The sequence below is a fragment of the Tauraco erythrolophus genome, chromosome 13 (assembly GCF_009769465.1).
Source record: "Tauraco erythrolophus isolate bTauEry1 chromosome 13, bTauEry1.pri, whole genome shotgun sequence".
In the NCBI taxonomy this organism is placed as follows: Eukaryota; Metazoa; Chordata; class Aves; order Musophagiformes; family Musophagidae; genus Tauraco; species Tauraco erythrolophus.
Window position 1 is genome coordinate 14,574,176 of NC_141477.1, and position 23,588 is coordinate 14,597,763.

At 38.6% G+C, this 23,588-nt stretch overlaps 1 protein-coding gene across 5 annotated transcripts in view; it reads left to right on the top strand.

Annotated features, from left to right (window-relative positions):
* The first annotated feature begins 549 nt into the window (after positions 1 to 549).
* Positions 550 to 23,588, top strand: part of FMR1 (fragile X messenger ribonucleoprotein 1) — a 38,891-nt gene continuing 15,852 nt past the window's right edge. For all 5 annotated transcript variants that reach the window (XR_015222497.1, XM_086619404.1, XM_086619405.1 and 2 more), the window contains exons 1-10: positions 550 to 704; positions 9,817 to 9,869; positions 10,906 to 10,999; positions 11,988 to 12,059; positions 12,345 to 12,493; positions 13,599 to 13,692; positions 13,783 to 13,899; positions 18,868 to 19,038; positions 19,132 to 19,210; positions 20,541 to 20,650. Coding sequence is in view for 4 of the 5 variants with exons in the window: in XM_086619404.1 (XP_086475530.1) it covers positions 654 to 704; positions 9,817 to 9,869; positions 10,906 to 10,999; positions 11,988 to 12,059; positions 12,345 to 12,493; positions 13,599 to 13,692; positions 13,783 to 13,899; positions 18,868 to 19,038; positions 19,132 to 19,210; positions 20,541 to 20,650 (990 nt within the window). In the remaining variant the exon portion in view is untranslated. The remainder of the gene's footprint in view (positions 705 to 9,816; positions 9,870 to 10,905; positions 11,000 to 11,987; positions 12,060 to 12,344; positions 12,494 to 13,598; positions 13,693 to 13,782; positions 13,900 to 18,867; positions 19,039 to 19,131; positions 19,211 to 20,540; positions 20,651 to 23,588) is intronic.

A 23,588-nucleotide genomic window follows, 5' to 3' on the forward strand; every position in this document is an offset into this window, starting at 1 on the left:
CGCACCCCGCCTAGAACGCGAGCAACCCGATTGGCCGGCGGGGCAGTCACTCAGAGGCGCTCCAGGCGGGGAGGCGGGCTCTCGGCTCCGCGCAATCCGATTGGTCGGCGGGGCAGTCACTCAGAGGCGCTCCAGGCGGGGAGGCGGGCTCTCGGCCACCACCGCCGGGTGCGATTGCCCGTTGGTTCCGCGGCGGCGCGCGGCCCGGCCGTTAGGCGGTGGGCGAGCGGCGCGCGCTGGCTGCGGCCGGCTCCCCGCCCCGCCCCCTCCCGCCGCGGCCCGTCACGTGACGCGGATTCAGCGTTGACATTCGAAACGGGCGCCCCCCCCCCGTCCCCCCGCGCGCCGCCCGGTGACCGTTTCGCTTTCATTTCCGGGCGGCCGGGCCCAGGAGCGGAGGCGCCGAGCGGCCCCGCGCTCCCCCCGCCCCCCTCCCCCCCCGCGGCCCTCCCCTCGCGCGGCCCCACCCCCCGGGCTCGCAGTGAACCGAGATTCCCCTTCCCCTCCCCCTCCCGGCACACACACCCCCCACACACACACCCCCCCTCCTCCTCCTCCTTCTCCTCTCCTCCCCCCTCCTGCGCCGGGAGAGAGAAAGGGAAGGGAGGCGGCGCCGGGCCTGGGTCTCCCGCACCGAGCCGCCGCGGCACAACATGGAGGAACTGGTGGTGGAGGTGCGGGGCTCCAACGGGGCCTTCTACAAGGTACCGGGTGCTCGCGGCTGGGTCGGGCCGGGCCTCAGGGGAGGGAGCGGGGCCGGGGACGGGAGGAGGAGGAGGAGGAGGCGGCGGCTCCTCCTCCCCGCGCAGAGGGAAAGCGGGGGCCCCGGGGCAGAACGGAGAGGAGGAGGAGTGGGGCAGAGGTGGAAGCCGCGGCGGGTCCCTCTCGGTGTCGGGGAGAGGGAGCCTGGCCTCTGTGGTGAGAGGGGCCGGAGGCCGCCGCCGCCGCAGGGCTGAGGGAACGCGAGGCCCGGCGAGGCGGGAGGCGAGGAGGCCCCCGGCGCCCGAGGAGGCCTCGGGCCTCCCCCATTGTGGGGGGGACGGACGGGGAGGCCCCGCGCTGCCGCTGCGAGACGAGGCCAGGGGAGCCCCGGGCCCCCCTCTCCGCGGCGCCGAGGGGAGGATCAGGGCTGGGGATGGGGCATTAATGACTAAATCCTCAGCTTTTGTCGGTGCTTAAGGAAAGTCTTTCTCGCTCTCCAGCCTTCCTGGAGAGCTGCGCTGCCGGTGCACGGTGGGGGGAGGCGGGGGGGGCTCGTTAAACACACGTTCGTGATAAAATGCTGTCGTGGATCCCTACTCTTAGTGCCATGGCGGGGCACGCTGCTACTGGTGTGAGAGGGCGCGTTGCTTGACCGAAGACATGTGTGCTGAGTTGCTAAATACGTTAAATTATGAAACGTACTTCTCGCTGGAACTTCTTGATGACATTCCGCGTTTCTTTCCGAGCCCTTGAGCTGGTGCTGAATAAAGCCATCATTGAGCCTTGAACGTATATGCTGAGTGCTTAATATTTTTATTAATACTGCGTGGTATTTCTGTGGCTTTGCATGAGTTAGACTGTATTAATCAGCATATTATAGGGTGTAATCTGTGGGTTTACCGTATTCACAGAAAAATAAAAGTTGGGCACAGCGGGTTGGGGCCTGCTATCATTGACATGTTATCAGCATCCCAGCAACAGTCATGGATCGGTTTCTGCAAGTTTACTATCATTGAAATGTTCCTAGTACTTTAAAAATCGGGCCTGGTTATTGTGCAACATCTAATATTTATGTTAGCAATGAAGGAACAGGTAGAATTTCACACTGATGTTAGGGTGGTAGGGCAGGTTGATATCCAAATGATGCAGTTCCAACAGCTCCGAGTGTTTCTAAGAAAAAAAGACCTCTTAAAAGCTTGTTTTTAAAATGCATGTGATAATATCTTATTCTGAAAAGAATTTTTATTTTTTTTAAAGTATGTATGAAGCAAGTCTGTAAATGTGGTGAATAAGCATCCTGTGGGTTTGGACTGGTAGCCAAAGTCCTAGATCTGTATATTGCTTCCTGGAATTAAATTATTTAGCACTTTCAAAAATCAGGTTTACTTTTTAAAGATACAGTATTTGCTCAGAAAGAAACAGAAGACATAAATTAATTGCGCAAGAGAACTTTTAATGAGGCTTTTGTCAAATTATACGAGAGTGTTTATACAATCACACGAAACAGATTATGATAAAAAATGACATTGTGCGTTCTTTAGTGACAAATATTATCAAAGCAACTTGGGAGAATTGAAAGGTTCTGTAACTTTTTTTGATTATGTTAAATTTTGGTGGCATGGGGTGTTATCCCCCTTTTTTCCATAACATACTGACATTGGCAGTTGTAGTTCAGGTGGAAGTTTCACTTGAGCATGTGTTCATAGGAGCTTATTCATTAAAGTGTATCCAAGTTATAACACAGATATCATCTCCAAGTTGCACATTATGTTTGACTTTTAACTTTTAGAAATTTAAATGTAGGATTTCTTTTTCTCTTCTTAATCTCTAACCAAGAGGACTTACTTAAATTATCTAAGGGGACAAATAAGGCACACAGATTTTTTTTCATCTTCACCTGTATTACCTGTCTAGATGGAGGATCACACTTAAGACAACTGCAGCAACTTTTTTTTAAAACTAAAAAAGATTTTTAAAAAACTAAAACCCTCATGCAATGATATTCAGTGTAAATCAGCAATTTTCCTCTAATCTGAATTACTTTAATTTTAGGTACAATTTTTTTCTTTCATCATAGTGTCTGAGTATCACTGTGTTATTAAATAATTTATCTAAATGTTTTCTTGTTAATTTTATGCCTGTCTTGCAGATGGGGCATTTGATTATAAAATAAATTGGTTGACCCAGCATAACAAGAAGTGTGTGATGATGTCAAGTGCGGATTTAATTGCAAAATGATTTTATTTTTTTCATTTAAAAAGTTTCTTTAAGCAGCCTCCTGAGAAATGTTTCACAGCAGTAACACTGCAAACAAATCAAAAGCAGGACAATTCTTTTATTTAACTTTGTGGTTTACTGGTAACTTGTGGCAATTTCTTTGGCTTTGAATCTTTCTGAAGATCTTCATCAGAATATGTAAATGTTTTGGAAAAATATATATCTCTGTCTTGATATTAAAACATGGAAAGGAGGAATATGAGGCTGCTAGAGTCATGAAGGGACTTCAGATTTTCATGTCCTCCTTGTAGCTCTCTCAGGCCCTTATAAAGTCAAGTCTCTAAGCACTTAGTTTCATTTTTGAGTGTACCCAGCAGCATCTCAATCTCAACAGTACAAAACTGGTGCCTAATTGTCACCTAAGTCCTACTGAGCGTAATAAACCAGTCTTTTCTCTGCTTGTATGTGGGACGTGATCCAGAACGCCTTCTGAGAGACATCTAGAGGGATCATGTTCCACACAAAACATAGGAGGTGGTTTGAGGATGCGTTCATACTCAACTGGAAGATTTTAATTAAAACTTCATACTGGTCAGATGCACTACGTTTCGCAGAATACTGGGTTGTGTTGGTGTGATCTGTGTAGCAGAGACTAATTCTTTCTGAATGGAATTAAAATATTGCTTGGTGAATGCCTCATACTTTCATGTTTTTTTTGTCTCCTTGGCTAAGATGAAATAAATATTCTATGGAAAGTGAAGTGCAAACAGTGAGCATGATTCAGGGATAACTGACAATCTAGTACCTAGAGATGCTTAGTCATGACTTGGTATGTTGCTGGGCCCAGATTCCTTGGAAAGAGGAGATTAGATTCCCTTACGTAAAGACAGTTGGTCCAACAAACTACCAGGACTGTGAATCCAAAGGAGAGGGAACTGCCTGTTTGCAGCTCAGAGCTAAATAGCTAAATCTTGAAGGTAAAGGCTATTAGGGCACATCTTCTCACATCTTTTCTTGTGGAAGTGTAGTAAATTGGGTTTTGAAGTTCTTACCTCATTCTCAGAGGGCTAATAGACAGTCCTTTGTCTCATCTTTCCCAGGCTGACTTTAGGTATTATTTCCCTCTAAAAGGGGACATACCTTTCCAGTGTGGGACTGATTTTTCTTTTCCAGTTTGGGGGTGATTCTCTCTTGTATCCTCTGCTCAAGATGGAAGGCATCCTGTTTATGAGGCAGATAGATGTCAACAGCAAATGTTATTCGAAAACTATATATTATCTATAACCAATTTTTCTGCCACTTCTTGCTCTATAACCTTATTTAACATCTACTTTTTATCCCAGTGGTTTCAGCACTGTGCCATTGTTTCCTTGGTTTTCTAGATACTTCACATTTTTTCATTGAAGCTACAATTGAGAAAACCATTCGTCTTAGTTCTTTATTGCTTCAGGTCTCGCTGTTAACAGCTGTTCCTTTGGCCTACTCTTGCGTTCCTTATCAGTTTTTTCTGTTCTTTCACCGTTCAGCACACACATCCTCAGCAAACAATCTCCAGTCTCGTTGTACATTCCCAAGACTGTCTGCCCAGTCCTTCTGAGGATGACAGCCTGTACCCTTTTCCCCTCGTTCGGCGGCCATTTCTGTGACCGTTCTGCTTTCCCTGTTTTGTTTCTTTGTGCGGCCTGCCTTTCTCAGACTTGGTTAGCCATGTCGGTTCCCTTTGGCTTTCTCCTTCCAACAGGTGTGACATGTTACAGAACCGTTACGCAAACAGTAGGTGCACATTTGTATCAACGTTTCTTTAATCTTAAAAAGCGTGTTCTCCCTACTTTCACTCCTTACAGTTAATTATCCTCCTTTATTAAAGTGGTCGACAATGCTCACACCTGATGATGTGAGCAGACTTTTTTAAAAAAAGTGACAAAAATTCATGGCAGCTGGAAGCTTTGTTGGTTCCTCTGAAGTGTCTGTCAGTCCATGTAGCGCCAAATTAGCAAACGTACTGGTGTTTCCAATAATCCTTATTTTACGTCAAATAATTTGTAACATTTAAATCGTATCTTCAGCATATAACCCTTCTTAGAATGTGAATGCTCATGTGTCTGAGAAATGCCATGACATGTCAATGTTGGATTGTAAAGTACTTTACTTAATTATGGCTGAAGCATGGAGAGAAACATTAATGGTTTATGTGACTGAAAGTCGAAGTTGGTGTAGATAACTTAATAGATTTGATTGTTTTTTTCCACATTAGAGAAGAAGAAGAATCAACCTTAGCCATTGTCAAATGTGCTTCTGTTCACAGAAGTAAAAGCAAACCTTTTTCACTGACTCATTTCTTTTTGCATACTCTTATTTGGCATCTCTGCCGTTAGTGATATCCCAGCTGCTGTAGTCTTTCACTGTCCTGTTCATTTTACTTCCGTCTAGTTTCACTATGTTTTTAATGCTTTTCATCCATGTGTTCACATTCATCATAGCCAGTGTTCTGTCCTTTCTTGGGTGTGCATTTCAAACTCACATATATGCACCTTTATGTTTGAAATTCTGTGTCCAGCTTATACTCTTCTGTTTCAAAAAAGACTGATGAATGGTCATTGTACTTTTCGTAGTACTTTGTGTGAAGTCAGTACTGACATCTGGGGCTGACTTGTCCTATGTCTGTAAATTTGGCTTATGTTGTTAAAGGTCTAATTTAATTTTTAGCACAAGAAACTTAAGAACAAGGAGAACCACCTTTCTATGAGTAGACGAGATTAGACAACCAAATATTTAGGCTATTAATGCATTTTGTCAGATTAATTGTTTTTAAGCATAAATCTCACATGGAAGTAGGCAGAAGTGTTGTATGTATTGCATGTTTGAAATTAGATATTTGGCAAGGCATCATTCACTTTATAATTAATTACAAAGTCATTACAATGAATTTTAGTAGTTTTGCAAGGCTGGAAATTAAGAGGCAAACAACAGTGTTATGGCATCAACTTTTTTGGCCAGGCTGGAGTGAAAACCAGGTACTCCATCTGTTTCTGTGGTTGACCCTTCTGAACTTGGTATAAGCTAGAAAAATTATGTCAGTTTTATAGTTTTCCCTAGCAGTGTCTGTATTGATGCTACCTGTGTATGGTCAACACTTACCTCATGTTCCTGGTTCAGATTCCTTCAGGTTTCTGGATTGTGACCAAAGTAATGTTGAAGAGCTGTTTAAGGAGAGTTTTTGTAGCAACTGGAAGGCAGTAAGAACCTAAAATAATTGACTTGAAAACCTTTGCACATTGTTGGAATCATCTTCAACCTAATGAAGTTCATTGCTTTTTTTTTTACGGTGACAGACACAGTAGCGATGACAAGGGTCCTCCATCCCCTGTATGAGATCTTCAGTCTTTAAATTAGAACCTGTTGTAAATCAAAGACAAGAATTACCCATAGTTCAGTACTCGTTAACTAGCTACGTGTCCCAAGTTTTACTTTTTCCAGATAACATAAGTATCACAATGTTAGGGATTGGAAGGAACCTCAAAGGATCATCTAGTCCAATCCCCCTGCCAGAGCAGGACCACCTAGATCAAATCACACAAGAACGCATCCAGGTGGGTTTTGAACATCTCCAGAGAAGGAGACTCCACAACCTCTCTGGGCAGCCTGTTCTAGTGTTCTGTTACCCTTACTGGGAAGAAGTACTAGGGTGTTTAAAGGTCTTAGGCTAGTCTTCAACTTGATAAAACTCTGTAAATTGAAGACACATGAATTTGATGGATGAATCACTCAGTGGATAAGGAATTGGCTGGATTGTCACACTCAAAGAGCTGTGGTCAATGGCTCGATGTCCAAGTGGAGACGAGTGAAAAGTGGTGCTCCTCAGGGGTTGGTATTGGGGCCCCCAGCATAAGGACATGGAACTGTAGGAGAGGGTCTAGAGGAGGACCACGAAGATGATCAGAGGGCTGGAACACCTCTTCTATGAAGACAGGCTGAGAGAGGTGGGGCTGTTCAGCCTGGAGAAGAGAAGGCTCCAGGGAGACCTTCTAGCAGCCTTCTAGTACCTAAAGGGTCTACAAGAAAGCTGGAGAGGGACTTTGGACAAGGGCATGTAGTGATAGGACAATGGGCAATGGCTTTAAACTGAAAGAGGGGAGATTTAGGTTAGACATAAGGAAGAAATTTTTTACTGTCAGGGTGGTTAGGCACTGGCACAGGTTGCCCAGAGAAGGTGTGGATGCCCCGTCCCTGGAAGTGTTCAAGGCCAGGTTGGATGGTGCTGCAAGCAACCTGGTGTAGAGGAAGGTGTCCCTGCCCATGGCAGTGGGGTTGGACCTGGATGATCTTTAAGGTCCCTTCCAACCCAAACCATTCTGTGATTCTATGAACTTAGATTTATTTGTGCCATCACCTGGTTTACTTATTAACGGTAGATTTTAGCATTGTTACCACTGGTTACTTACATTGCTGTAGTCACTAGGGTTCTACTTGAGATGACTTGGGTGTTAATATCTATCAGACCTGCATATGAGATGTAGTCTTGCTCTTTGCTGAGGGGCTTGTGTGGGTTTTTTTTTTTGTTTTTTCCTGTAACTTTCACAGACTGCTATTTAGAGGATCTTTTGGTGTTTTCATCGCCATGAAGGGGATGACTTCTCTGAAAGCATCTTTCGTAGCAGGATTTTTTTTGCTGTTTTATGAATATGAGAAAATTGAGTATCAACTAATTCTTTCTCAGGGCATTGTCTTGTGTTACTGTCACCTGTTTTCTTCATGGCTGTTAAGTGTTCTTGGTGTCATTTCTATTGGATTTGCCTCATAAAATAATCTCTTCTTTTGAATACTCAAGTGTTACTAATAATACCAAGCCCTATCTTTTTCCAGTTTGTGACATGAAGGTACTTGGTAGTGATAACAGTATTTTTCAGGTTTTTAAGGCATCCATTTCTTCTACATCTGTAAGAATAGGTACTTCAGAGCACCACATGAAAAATATTGGAAGAAATGTGGGTGGAGCCTTTTAACGTGATGTGTGTCATGTTGTGAAATGAGTCAAGACTACCATAGTAATTGTCAAATGCATATCCACTTCTGGAATTTTCTTACAGAAGATACATCAGTATGAAATATTAGATAAATGCTCGGTATCCATAATGATCAACTTGGGAGTTGTGTTGCCTCTTTATGTAAACAGCATTTCTGTACTACTGTCAACAGGATCCTGAGATGTGGTCTTAAATCTGTTTTCTATCATGTCATTAAAAAAATATCAACAATGCTTGTAGTCCTCTTGGAAGGAACATCTTGGAATTTTGAGATATGTAATTATGTAAGTACTGTTAAAGACTCTTAAATCTCCTTTGGATGCTAGCAATAATAAACTCTGGTGGCCTTATTCTTGCAGTATTGAGGTAAGGAAGGTGTAAAGCTATGGTCGTTGCGGCGTTGCTGTGACTTCTGTTCGAGGTGGCAGTAGTTATCTTCAGAGCATTAACTGCCCTTGCACTTCTTTCTCGTACTGAATGTCTCTGAGTAATGACACTTGTGCACACGTGCTGCTTAATTTTAATATAACCAGTTCTTGAAGCTCTGTATGGGTCATCAGGTGTTGCTGCTCTTTGATACTGAGGTACTACTGCAACTCAGGGACTACTTTGTAATACTTCAGAAATAAAAACTGTCAAAAGAATTTTGAAAAAACATTTAGATTCCATATGAGAAAGAAATTCTTACCTTCTTGTAAGAGATAAGAGCTTTTCTTGGTTTGGGAACTTGAAACGTGAAGAGAATAAAATTTTCCACAGTTCATTAACTCATTCTTCTTCAGAAGTGTTAGTTACTGCTAAATTAATTTTCAATTTAGTGAGAATTTTTCTATCTACTAAGATGGATCTCCGTTGGTAGAACAAACTTTGATACTCAGTCTTGCTTATAGGCTTTTATCTACACACCTTGCAAGGATATACTATATATGGACAAATATTAGTGGAATACTTAGCGCTTCATCAATGTTTATCTGCTTCAGAAGGTCATACAAATATTTTTAAAAAGAAAGAAACAAAAAAATCCAGTCCTTTTATCCTTGGTTGTCCTATGACCTCCATCATTTGAGGCTGTGAAAAACATTTTTATTCATGAATCCCAAAGTTCTTTGAGTATTGATCTTGCTGTTCTGTAGATGTGGGGGGGATGTTTGTGCTTAAAGCTGCAGATTGATCAAAGGTCAGTCAGTTGAGTGGCATAAGGCAGAAAAGCCTTCTTGGTGCTGAATCTCAGTGCCATACTCTGCTTTGTGGTTGTGTGGGATACTTGGCACGACTGCTGTCCATCCCCCAGAAGAAAACTGAAGGAGGGCTGCAGGGCATTTATCTTAAGTTTGTGCACTATGGAAGTTAAGTGTGATGCAGTAAATAAGGGGAAAATTGTGCTGAAATGGTTATGGATGAGTTTTGCTAGTGCAATGTTCAAACTTGCTTGAGGTGAAAGAGGAGACACAGGATTTATTTATTTTTTTTAGGGAGTACTGACGTGGTTTAATTTCCACATCTAATTTCTACACATTAATACAAAAAATGTGATTATAAAATTAAACATTTTAAACTTTATTTGTAAAACTGTTTAGAAACATCTTGTAGTTTTTTAGTAATCTTTCCCATCGCTTCTAAAAAGCGGACGGAATGGGCTTTGGGCGTTCTGTCTGTGTGTCAGTGTGCTGGCAGGCGTGGACCCAAGGATGTTGTTACCACTTTCAGTGTGCGTTTCGTGTAAGTCTATTGCAAAACTAAAAAGGCTGACTTGAAAGCCTACTTAAATTTTGATTTCCATCAATACCTGTGAAAGGAAGGCATTGTATGGGTTTAAAGCTATTTTTTAAAATATCTGTAAGCAGACTATAATTATACCTTTTTTTCTACACAGGCATTTGTAAAGGATGTGCATGAAGATTCTATAACAGTTGCATTTGAAAACAAGTAAGTATATTGCTGATGTTATATCTATAAATGATACAAAGCATCAACCTTGCATTTGATTAACCTAAATAAAAATGTAGAGTAGCATCTTTTAGATACTGTAAACTTGCTGCTAGAATATTTTAGAGTTATGTTTGATGTTTACGATGTTGTGACATTTCTGTATAAATGCTTTGAATTGTTTAAATATTTTTAAGTACAAAACTATAGTAACATGGGTTTTGTTGGTAAGATAAGCATGTTGTTACTGAATTTGCATGACAACCCATGTTTGAATAAGACAGCAGTGGTACCATGACAGCCTTTTTCTCAGGTAAATGTCTTAATTTAGATTTAGCAGACTACATTATTACAAAATTCGTTTTATAGATAAGTGATAAATAGCAGGTTTCTAAGCCAAAAATGAAATTATATTCCTTTCCCATTATTTAAGGGTATAAAAAGTTAACCTTCCATTACACCATTTAGTTCAGGTTTCATTTCCTTCAGGAAAGAAATAACATACTGCTATATACTTTTTCCTGTGAATCTTTGTTATGACATCATCTGTTGTATTTTGGAAATTGTTTTCTAGTTTCTTTAAAAATAATCTCTTCTTTCCGTGCTCATTTATCCAGTCTCTGTTAAAGAAACTGAAAATTAAAACTATATTCAGACTGAATTCTGAGCAAGTTTTCATAATCTATAGTAGAACCATAAAAAAAAGGCTTATTTTGAAGGAAGTGTCCAAACATGTAATGAAATGTTTTTTAACCTGCGTTTCTAATGTTGGAGTTAAAACCTGTAGCTGTAAATAGAGTAAAAACTGCTGCTGGAGATTTCAAAACAGTGCAGGTGGGATCAGGGGTACGTTTAAGGTGCTTAATGGTCAGTTAGGTGTGTTTCTTCTTCTTCTATATACGTCGGATCACATTACCTTTAATACCTGTCTGCACAAAATTCTAAAATGTAAAATTAATGACTTGAAAATGTTTCTGATTTCTGTTTACAAAGAAGGTGAAAATGTTTAGGCCATTTACTGTATTTTTATTTGTAGCTGGCAACCAGAGAGACAAATACCATTCCATGATGTGAGGTTTCTGCCTCCTGCGGGCTATAATAAAGATATAAATGAAAGCGATGAAGTAGAGGTACGTATGCTCCACAAACAGCATTTGCTTGGAGAAGTGAGAGAACTCGGGATGAAAAATGTCAGCCAAGCCAGTAGAAGGTTTGCTTCCGTGTTATATGCTGTCACCTTTTTAATTCTAAGTACTCCATAAAACACAATTTCAAGCGTGTTGTTGAAAAGAGATTTTGACAGTTGTAAACCATACAGCTATTTCGGAATTCTGTGTACGGTAACCTCCATTCTGATTTGCAAACATAATCAGTTTCTTTGATTGCATATAAGTTCTTTATCAGAGCTGAATTAATCTAGAAATAAATGCTGGACTGTACTTCTTCAGCTGTAAGATAATAACGTCTATATTACCAAAGCTTCAAGCCGAATGAGAGAATCTGCATTATATGTGTGTGTACATAAAATGTAAAAATATTTGTATGTGTAAATACTTACCTATATAGACAGAGAGACTGGCTGTAACATAGCACATTCCTAAAACTTCCTTATTTTATAAGGTTATGAAAAATTTACTTTAAAAAAAGAACTTCCAAGATTGACATTTTACTTGCCTGCTCTTTAAGTTTGTTTTGATTTGAAAGATAAGATGACAAAACTTCCTTGGCGTGGCTGTTATCATGTTTGTGCTAAAGTGGTGTAGATATATGTCCTCTACCACCCACTGGTAGGACCTTATCAGACCTACAGACAATTAGAAATGTTGTTGATTAAATATTAACAGATGTAAAAGGCTGAATTATCTCTCTTCTGACTGTATGCAAGACTGAAGCAACTAATGCCAGTAGACTTGGAACAATATTCTTTATCCGTACAATCTTACGTACGTAATTTTATATCCTGCTTGTATTTGCAAGAGAAATTTGATACGTGGTGCTTAGATTAGAGACTTTATGTATCAATATTGTTTTGCTATATTTTGTTCCTAACCATATTAGTCAGCTTTCGTGATGTCTTCTGAGAATGCTACAGGTGTGTAATGTATGTATTTTGTTTAGGTTTATTCCAGGGCAAATGAAAAAGAACCCTGCTGTTGGTGGTTGGCTAAAGTGAGAATGATAAAGGGTGAGGTAGGAATATGCATATATACATATATATATATACACAAACCAGTTATTTTTACTTTATTTTTCTTATGTTGTTTTTTTATATTGATGTGCACAGTATATTTAACTTGTCCCTCTTCATTTTCAAAGAGTTTCTTGATTAGAGCTGTTGGCAATTACCGTTAACTTCAGGTTGAAAAGTTCAAATTTGGCTTGTACGGTTAACAAAAGTACCTTTCACTTAGTAGTGTAATGCTCACTCTTGTCATAAAATGTGTGGCTTGGATGATTTTATTATTTTTATATCAGTTCTACGTAATAGAATACGCAGCCTGTGATGCTACATACAACGAAATTGTCACAATTGAGCGTTTGAGATCTGTGAACCCCAATAAACCCGCAACAAAAGATACTTTTCATAAAATCAAACTGGCAGTTCCAGAAGATTTAAGGCAAATGTAAGTACAGGCGTTTCTTTATAACTTGTTTCAAAATGTGAGTAGCTTCTTCAGCCTGAGACAAGATGGAATAAAAGTGCTTTTTACTGCTCTAAATTAAATTTTAAAATTTTCACGTTAAGAATGTAGGAAATACAGATGTGGACATGTTCATACTTCAGAAATAGAAAAGATGATTTTTGAAATGTAGTTTAGTCCTGGAGGAGGAGATACTTTCTTCAAGTTTTTAAGATTTGTCTGCAGTAAGACATTAAGATTGTTATTCTTACAGCTGTTCAGTGATGTGCACAGCTTAATCTGAATGCATTCTTTGTCAGCTTTATTGATAATTTTCAAGCGGTCACTCTTTCATTGATAGAGTATCTGACAATCTATGCAAGTTGATATTTAATGACAAAAGAAAATGTTACCTCATGTTGCGGGGCATAAGGCATGTTGGTGATGGCTGTGGGAATAGTTGTACAATAATCAAACCTGCCATAGCATGATATAGAAACAGCTCGTTTTCTCCTGGAGCACAGACATGTTCTCATGTAAATACAGCTCTAAAACTCACATTGATACTGACTCCCCTTTTTTAGCTTCAGATCACTTACTGCTTTTGAGATACAGGTTATTGCCTCATGGTGTAATAAGCTATAAATTCAGATTACACTAAGAATTTCTGAAGTTAATATTGTGGTACGCAAGTTCGCTAAGTAGCAAGTGGACAGAAGAAGCCTGGAAAAGCAAAGTACAGCATGTGGTGAGCATAAGGTCCTTGGAATGCTGCAGTGGTTACAGTGGTGTCACACATCATACTGGTTCATGGTGTGTTTGAAATTTTGGACTTGCTGATTGTAATCATTATAGCTTTTTAATGTAGTTTTGCTTAACTAGTTTGTCATTTCATAGACATACATACAGAAAATTTCTGAAATATTTCTAATCCTACTCGTGAAAACAAATGAAAGAAAAATTAGTAAAATGAATGATAACAGAATAACACCTGCATTAAAAGGGAGATCTTGGATATATTTATTTAGATTCTTTGTGTTAAGAAATTAATCTTGGCTGTGAACCATAAATGCAGCATTTATTAACTTTGTAGCATTTTTATTCCTAGGTGTGCCAAAGAATCTGCACATAAGGACTTCAAAAAGGCAGTTGGAGCTTTTTCTGTAACATACGATTCCGAAAACCACCAGCTTATTATTTTGGTAAGTACAAACGTCTGACCATATCACTGGCAGTGGTGTGTTTCAAAAGTTCGTATGTAAAGCACTGTGTTTTCTCTATTAATAATTTAGTCAATCAATGACGTAACAACAAAGCGGGCAAATATGCTGATCGATATGCACTTTCGAAGTCTTCGTACCAAGTTATCCCTGATACTGAGAAATGAAGAAGCCAGCAAACAGCTGGAGGTATGTTGTTTGTTTTCTGTGAAGTAATTTGAGTGAAATAAAAAGCAAACTTGTGAATTAGCTGCTAGGACTGGCATTGAGGTGAAATTAATTATTACATACCAACACTATTCTTGGTGTTAAAAAGAGGCAGGTGGAGATACAACCCAACAAGTTTACAATTAAAGGGCCTGTTTTTGCAATGACTCATTTTTACCCAATCCCATTTTATTCAGCAGGATTTTGTGTGGGTTTAAATACAAATATATATGTAAGCACACATACACATATATTTTTTTGTACTTTGAAGCATAAAATAATTAACCATTGTTGCACAAATGGTGCCACATGTTCAATAGCTTTGAATTACTGTTTTTAAAAATAGATGGGAGTGAATATGGCATGATGCCGAGATGGGCTAGAACTGGATCTTGCAAAACCACACGGTGAAAACAAGAGATGGAAGGGGAGAGACTGGTGTTGATAGGATGTATGAAGGAACGGCTTTGTCTGTAGATAAAATGTTAGGAAATCATCTTACAGCAGATACAGCTTCTGATATTCCTGTGACTGGAGAGTGGGTGTTGACTGGCAAGAAGTTTGACTCATACTTGTCCATGGGAAAGAAAAAAAAGAAAGAAAAAAAGAAAAGAAAAGAAAGAGTAGGCTAGGAAATAAGAGGATCTTTATTCAGTAGAATTAACATTTCTTCATGGTTTTTCTCCTATCTACAAATCAGAAAATAGCAACATTTCTGAAAATTTCTTTTTAGATTCACTGTCAAGAGCTAAAGTACCACTCGAACTATTGTAATTCAGTTTTACATGGGCGTACACCAGCTCTGTTACTTCAGAGCCAGGTTTCATTCCCGCTCACCCTGAGGGTTGCATCTATTGAGTTTTAGCATGAAGTGGGATGTGGTGTAGCTGGATGTAGCTCTGGCCTTTTGTGTCCAGTAGATGTACTCACTGTTACAAGAAGTTTTCTCTTCCGTTGTTCTCTTTTTAGTCTCTTGATTTCTATATTTCAGAGATGTAATCCGAGTTTTTTTGGGGTCTTGATTTTTCAAGACCAATAAAGGACCAGTTTCTTCTCATTGGTATTCCTTCTTGAGCCCCCCCCCACTGTAGCTCTTCAGTAATCCATTCTTCTCTGTCTTCCTCCAAAACTGACAATTGTGTGGGCAGTTTACCTCTTGAAGTGCAAAGTATTATTTTGGAGTTGGGAAGAACAACAGCCTCTCTAGAGCTAATTCTCTTTACATGCCCCCACAAATGCATGCAGCAACAGCTGTTGTCATTGATTCCTTTCCCAAACTAATCTTGGATTCTTGCTGTCATTGTAAGGCTGAACCTTATTGCTGCAGGTCTCGAGAACTCAATTTGGATCTCTCCAGGAAACCATTATTGGACTTTAGTTTTTACCTGAGCAGTACTTAAGTGAAGGTTATGAGATAGATATATATGCTTATAATTTGCATGATGAAAGTTGTCTGGTATTTCTCACGTTGGCATTTGTGTTTCCTGTACTTAAAATAAACTCAATTTCAGCCAAACCTGAAAAGCTTCAGGTAACATAAATCATAAGTATGACTTTTATTGAGACACTAACATACAAGCAGACTGCACGTGTCCATTTGCAGAAGAAATAGCTAGTGGATGCTTTGGGCTTTACTGCATTAGTAGTAGTAGTTCATTGCTTCCATCAAGTCAGCTCTCTTCAGTGTCTTGTACTTTCTGAACTTTAAATGTCTGCCGCCTTTTTTCTTCTAGTATTTTACTTTTCCCGCTGAGCCATAATGACTAGACCAGCTGCTTATTTTAGGTTTGTTTGTTTCTGTCTATTTGTTACATCTTGAACCTTTTTTCTTTTCTGCATATCAGCTTTTTGACTTGCATGGCTCTGCTTCTCAAATGTGGCTTTTAGAGCATCCGGTCAAATAACCAATTATTTTCTGTTTGTGTTCTTTCCCAGTAGATGTGACTTAGTTGTTACTTTGACATACTAAAAAGCCTGAACTTACAAGTATATTTTGCATTCTGTTTTTTATTTTATTCTGCCTAAATGCAATTCAGTCACGACCTCTAAGTAGGTATTAATGCATTATTTGCATAGTTGTTTCTTCCTAATTTATTGGAGGGAAGTAGAATACAGAATTTCCTGTTTAAATAAATGATGTATTACATCATGTAATGCATAATTTACAGAAAAGCTAATCAGGTATTAGTACAAGCATTGTAACTACAGTTTGACTGTTGTAGCCAAGGTCCCCAGTAATGATGTAGCTTCACCTTTTCTACATGTTGTAGATAGTTGTGTTAACAATTGATCATTGAGTTGATCATCTTGTTCTCTACTCTCATGTGATCTGTAACAGATGTCAGCTAGTAAATGGGCATTTGGATTTCCAGTTAGAATGTAGATCTGAGAGCATTTGAAACAGTGTTTGCTTTCTGAGTTGTCTGTAATCTAGGAAATAAAGTGCTTAACAGAACTCTGAGTATATGAAGTATTTCATGACACTGGGACACTTAACATCACTATCTACTGTAGCCAGTAATTTGTGACAGTGATTTAGCACAGGGTCTTCACAACAGCTTTGAGCAGGACCAGGTTAGGTAACAGTAGCAGTTTAGCTGGGACTGAGTAGGGACTTACTGTGGGCACTTTCTTGATGTTTTCTCACCTCTAAGGTCTCGTGTTGCTCAGGTTACACTTCTAATTCAAATGTGCTTGTTACACGTCTTCACAGTAGTTACAGCTCTGACTGTGATGCAGAAGCATGTATAGTATTATATATCTTGGCTCTGGAAAGATAACATAGAGCTTTCTTTTTTCTTCCTTGCAAAGCACTCTTTCCATTTTACTTAATAGACCATCACAGTTGGAAATTCTCTGTCTTCCCTCAATACATTAAATTATTGTTACTTTTCTGTGTTCGGTTATGCTCAGATGCTTGTGGATAGTGTCCACATTTTTATGTAGGAATTTTACTGGCTATGGTAACTAATAACTCTTTAACTCTTTTAACACACTTTTATATTTGCTCTTCTCTGTAGATTTAAGTACTGTAACTTCCTTTAAATATATGACAATTTTGTTATCATAAAATATATTTTGTCCTGTATGTTTATATTTTACAGATTTCTCTCTGTATGTTTCTTTTAGTTCTCAGGGTGGCCAAACTTAGTGATCTTCCTGCTTCATATAGCACAAGCATCCTGTAGGAAAACTATCTGGTTTTTGAAATTATGAAGAGGCTGTGTAGGAGAAACTTATCAGTCATTGTTTTAGTCTTCTTAAACATGTGGTTTTGTTTCTGAACAGAATGTGTCCACTTATCTTTAACGATTTCCCCACGTACTTGACAGGTTCTGAACTGCATGCACTTCAGCATTTCCCAAGTGTTTTTCCTTGCACTCTTGAGGCCTATTAATGCTAATAATCTGAGCCATCTGGGATTAACAGAGGCTGTTCATATCAATGCAGGATGAGTGTTGATGAAATCTGAGTTTCCTGCATGTTTGAGTATTTTCAGCACCATTCAACTCCATAGTGTTCTACAAGATATTTCTCAAAAGCATCCTTCTGTTCCCAGCTCTTCTACATGTTTGTTGTGTGGTGGAAGCTTTATACAATTAAGAAAATATTGAAACTGTATTTTACATATGGGCATGTATGTGCATACTTTTGCATCGAATCAGAGCTCGCTAACGTAGTTCTTTTGTAAGCTCTGAACAGCTTTAGGAAGTAGTTTCCTGTGGTCATTAGAGTTATAATTTGTTCAGTGATTTTTCCCTATTTTATATATCTTTTGCAAGTTTTATCTGGGTTTCTCACAATACTTTTTCAGTTGTTTTGAAAATCCTCTTCCAGATCCGAAAGTTGGTTACTTTTTGTTAGCTTTTCTTTTTCTTTCTTGGTATCTTATTTAATATAGGAGATCCTCATTAAGATTCTGTAAGCCATCTTGTATTAGAATCATAGAATGGTTTGGGTTGGAAGGGACCTTAAAGATCATCTGGTTCCAACCCCCTGCTATGGGCAGGGACACCCTCCACTACACCAGGTTGCTCAAAGCCTCATCCAACCTGGCCTTGAACACTTCCAGGGATGGGGCAGCCACACCTTCTCTGGGCAACCTGTTCCATTGCCTCACCACCCTCATTGTGGTGTGGTATTGTTTGGTTATTGGTTTGTGGTGTTAGCAGTTGCATGCAAAGGTGAGGAGACTTGCAAAAGAGTAACCAGGTGGTGTAATTTGAGAGCAACTGAGCCTCAATCATGTGATTAGAAGCTGTTTTAATAGTATAGTCTTTAGTGATTGTTACTGCCCTGCAGAAGAAAGGGGTTTTGTCTTGATAGTGTGTGATAGTCTCCAGTTCTTAGCTTGACCCTTCTGTCTTGGTAGAAATGTGATTCCTGGATGAATTTCTTAACATGCTTGTTCTCTGAATTCAAGCAATGTATTGCAGTTATGCGTTAATTTTATGTTGTCTTGCATAGGCACAGATTCTTCATTTTATTTTTTAAGTGCAGTAGATATCCATAGTTACTCTGTTTTCTATATAGTTTCTGTGTCCAGCAATTGAGTTATTGCTATTTTTCCTCCCTACCTGTTGAAATGGGTGTGTTTTTTTCCTCAGATATCGTAGGGTTATCGTTAATAAACAGCACAGCTCCTATTTTACTAACCCACACAAATGCTTTCTTACATAGTCACACCTGATAGCTGTAGATATTCCATGGTAATTCAAAATATAGAGATGTCAACATAGCTGGAGGCTGGCCTTATGTTAATATTTAAAAGGTGATTTTAGGACTTCTGGTGAAGACTCTTGAGTGTTTTTAAAGTGAAAATAAGTGCATTAAAGAATTGATTAAAATAAAAAGTAGACTAAGTACCTGATTAAAGAATCAACTCTGAATTTATAGTGATTTCTTTTTTCAGTGTACTAAAAATCAAGCTAACATTGTGTTGTTATTCAGAGTTCTAGACAACTTGCATCACGATTTCATGAACAGTTTGTTGTACGTGAAGACCTAATGGGTTTGGCCATTGGCACTCATGGTGCTAATATTCAGCAAGCCAGAAAAGTCCCTGGAGTGACTGCGATTGATCTTGATGAAGATACTTGCACATTCCATATTTATGGAGAGGTAAGTTCCCTCCTTTAGCCTTGCAAAAAAACCCAACCAACTAAAAACTTGAGAAAATGGATCTCATTTCTCTCATACATCTATCTATTTCAGGATCAAGATGCAGTGAAAAAGGCAAGAAGTTACCTTGAATTTGCTGAAGATGTCATACAAGTCCCAAGAAATTTAGTAGGTATGTCAATTCTGGAAGCTAACTGTGTGATGGTAAGGAAAAATACTTTGTGAGGGCTGAGTTTTTACTTTTAGAAGGGTGGCAAGGTAAAAGTTTGAAGAAATTCTCATCATGAAAGGGTTCTAGGTGGTACAAAGTTTTGGGGTTTGGGGCTTTTTTTGTTTTCCAGCTCCATGCAGAATTTTTACGGACACATTTACTTTCAGTACATTATAAGAAATTACCTACTGGTTTGCAGTTCAGGGATATCTTAAACTAGAACCCATGTGCTGATGTTTAGATAAGAAGTAGAATAGCTTCTGAATTGAGCCAAAGAATTAAATTACTTCCTCCAAAGATTACTTCATCCAAAGATGTCCAGAGGTTAGTTCAGCTATACAATAAGCAAATCTAGAGTCTCATACTTTCCTAGTATGTTTTGAATAATTTCTTTGTCTTGTATTTGTCTCTTTTCCTGTCTATTTACATCTGAAATACAGTTTGTTTAGAAGCAGCACTGTGAGATGAGCTGAACACCTAGTTAAGGTACTCAGTGATCAAGGAAATGTCCCAAAGACAATCTAATAGATTTCCATTATCAAACACCCTAAAAAATGTCCTCAAGAATGCGTGCAGACCTTGTATGTGTGGGAATCTTTTAATGAGCTTTCAATGCTGCAAAGCAACTTAAAAATACATGGCTTAATTCAGTAGATAAGAAAAGAACAGGGAAGACACTAGACAGTATAACGTACTTTTAAAAGCAAATACTTGAATAGGTTGTCAAGCAGTGTATGAAAGCTGGTGTTCAAGCAGTGTGAAATTCTGCAATGGGACAAGTGCCTACAAATGGCACCTCAGCTCTGGAACTCATTTAAAAACAGTGTTTTTCCCTTCCCCACTCCCTCCTGATTCTGGTGGTGATAAGTAGAAATGATAAGCTGCCATCATTATTTTAACTGGTTTAACTTCTGTAATCAAGATGTGTAATTTCAAATAATTTTATACAAATGTGAGCATTTGTGATTGAATTTTATTTGCTCTCTTATAAGAGTTTTGAAAAAGAAGGAAACTCTACTCAGTAACAAACTTGCCTAAGAAAGTACCTCTCTTTCTGTATGCTGCAGTAGTTGCTTTGAAACGTTACCAGGGTTAATGCCCCAAATGTACTTAGACGTTTTAGTTCATGGCTCATTAACTAAATCTTTGTTGTGGAGTATTAAGTAATTTTTGACAAGTTCTTGCACTGTACTAAATACTCTTGTTTAATTAGAGTACAGTAATACACTTAATACACTCAGGTTTGGAAGAAAACCCTAAAAGTGGAATGTTCTGTATGTTCTTTCTATAGGAAAAGTAATAGGAAAAAATGGAAAACTGATTCAGGAGATAGTGGACAAATCTGGTGTTGTAAGAGTGAGAATTGAGGCTGAAAACGATAAAAATATTCCCCAAGAAGAGGTATGTTTTCAGTTAATGTGATTTCTATGTGTTAATTAGTGGTTATATTCTACCCAATGATAAAATAAGTTCTTCCTTGTGTCTTTGTAGTGTTAAGATAAAGTTTTGATTAATGTGTTTTTTTTCTGATGAAATCTGTATTTCCTTATCAATGCTGAGGGGCACTTTTATATCAATTTGACTTGTTACCCGTGTTTTGAGAAATGCTTTGTGAATTTTTCTGGTGATGCACTTTCTTAGAGATTTCATTTTGTTCTTGTTAAAAGCAGTGACACCGTTTCCCTGCACTTGCTAAGCTGTAAATCAGTGTGTGTGAAACTTATGTTTTCATTCATTAACTTGCTTTGAGTTTGATCTCTTAAGGTTTAACCTGGTTTAAATTTTTTTACTTATTTCTTATCTGTCTTCTTAAAAAAATATTACCTAACTTCACAATAGCCTGTAAATTGTAACCTAAAGAAAAAACAAGCACAAACAATGTGGTACTCCAGGTTTGCACAGGAAGGCTCTCAGCCTTGTAAAGAGCCTTAATGAATTCTTAAACTTTGTAATTTGAGGTGCCTTTATATGGGGCTGTGTGGAGGGGAGAGGTTGCACGTTTGCAAGGAAAGCTTCAGGCACAAAGTCTTTAACATCTCAATGCAAACAGATTCCCTGCAATTTCAAATGTGAAATGTGCCTAAAGAAAACTGAACTGTCTTTAATTTACCTAGGAATCTAAATATGTACCAGGTAAGAAGTCTTTGCTACTTTGAGTAAGATATGGAATACATTTCTGGAACCCGTATGTTCTTGCTTGAGTAGTTATTTCATCTTGTATTGTTACTGTAAAACCATTACTGAAGACTCAACGATCCAGCTTCCATCTTTCTATAAACGGTGACTAAGCAATTAAGTTTTTTTTACTACTTTACTAGTTTTTCTTCTATCTGATGTGTCTATCCTACACTTAAAGGATTCACTGCTATGTCATATTTCGTTTCTAATGATAAATTCTTGGAGCATAAAATTCATGGAATAGCGTAATAAGGAAGAGGGTGCTATTATTGCTGCAGGCTAAAACTTTCAATATTTTTAGTGAGTCTGCAATCAGAATAGTAGAAGGATAAAAGAGCAAATAGTCATGGCTGCAATTAGTATGTCGTGTTTTTTTTTTCTTCTGGCTTGAAAAAGGTTATTCTTCAATCCGAAATGCACCTTTTAAAGACAAAAGGTTTTTTTACCTGCCAAGCTCTGCATTCATACTTCTCTGTTGTAGCTGTGAAGGACATTGCTAGCACTGGCATTGCTTACACTGCTTCCCGTGTTAGTTGTGTCATACCAGTAACAGAAACCTGAGATCACATCTTGGCAGCTATGAGTTCTTGTAAGTTTTTGTATTTCGTATTGGAAATAAATGTGGCTTAATCTTCCCATGTGTGAACTTGGGTATTACAGCCCTTCTTTTTGTAAAGAACAGTAGTTTAGTTTTAATTTTTTGTTACAGCATTGGGTTCTTTTTCTTATGACTGAGATATTAGAATACTGCGCATAAATTTCAGGTGCAATTTCATAACTCCCAGAATTTTATAACAGGATCTTCAGACTTTTCATCTTTTTAAAATCAGATAGTTACTCTTTGTTATAGTAGCATGTATTATTTTTATCTCTAAATTTCCTCTGCACAGAAAGTCTGCTCAGTATTCACCACTGAAACTAAGGTACTTGTGCTTTGAAGACAGGAATAAGGTTCAATAAATAAGTACTTTGATGCTTTTGTATGACTAAAATTGCTTAACATTGTTACCAGCTTGTATTCTTAATAATTGCCATTGCTGTACCTAGAATCCACTGCTAAAATCACCAGCAAGCAGTTTTCTTAAATGCCTTTTTAAGTCAGTTTTCTTGTGATCTCTTAATAGTCGATACTATGAGGTAGTTAGTGCCAGTTTAGTAGAAATTTCATTGTTCTTTATCAACTTATGTTAAATATTTATGAAACTTAAGATACTCCAGATAATAAAACATTTCAGTCAGTGATGCCTGTGGCTAAAGGATTGCTAATGCTTATGAAAGTTAGCGTTAGTCTTGAGGTTTCTTAAGGTTAGAGGATTGTGTAAAACTTTTTTCTTTGTTACTTAATGCAAATGTGTAAGATCTAACAAAAGTTGCTTATAAAAGAAAAAAAAAGAAAAACTTCAAAAAGCAGAATTATAGACTTGCCACTCTTAGGGAACCTCAGCATACTGTGCAGATATTATTTTTTGCTTAAGATGTTTGTGTGTCAAATCACTTCACTTTTGCAAAAAGAAACCCTCCTTTGGAATGCAGTCCTGTAAAAGGGTGTGCGTACAGTGAAAATTAAAGGTGTCTTTAGAGGGCATGATGAGATAAAAACCCAAAATTTAATTCAATAGGTGTAGCCAAGCTCTGGGTCTGCAGTGGCATAGATTTCAGCAGCTGGGTGTTTGTAAGACTCTCGGGTTGACTTTTGCAGTGCACAGTGAAGCTCATACTGCCATGGTGAGGCTGCAGCTGGTACAAGAGCCAAGAAGTTTGAAGTGAGCTCATTGGGTCTGTGTGGGCTGCAGTCACACCTCTGAAATGCTGCATAGGCCTATTTTAGTGTCAGGAGTTTCGTTGTGGAAATCATCCTTGTATCTGCTAAATTTTAGTTGTTGTCAACACTCAAGGGGGCCTTTTTAGGTAGATTTCTTAGCCTGCTTTGGCTGCTTAAGTTAGTCTTTAGATGTTTTATCTCCAAGTGTCATAATTTCAGAAATTACAATTTCCAGCTTTACATTTTTCGGATATTTGTTGAATTGCTTGAACAAAATGCTTGAAAGGTAAAAGAAATATAAGTTATCAGTTGTTAGCTGAAGTACTAACTCTGTTTCTAAAAGACGAAAGATTTCTGTACCGATGCGTAGCCTAAAAGAACCTGGTGTGAGAGAGTAGA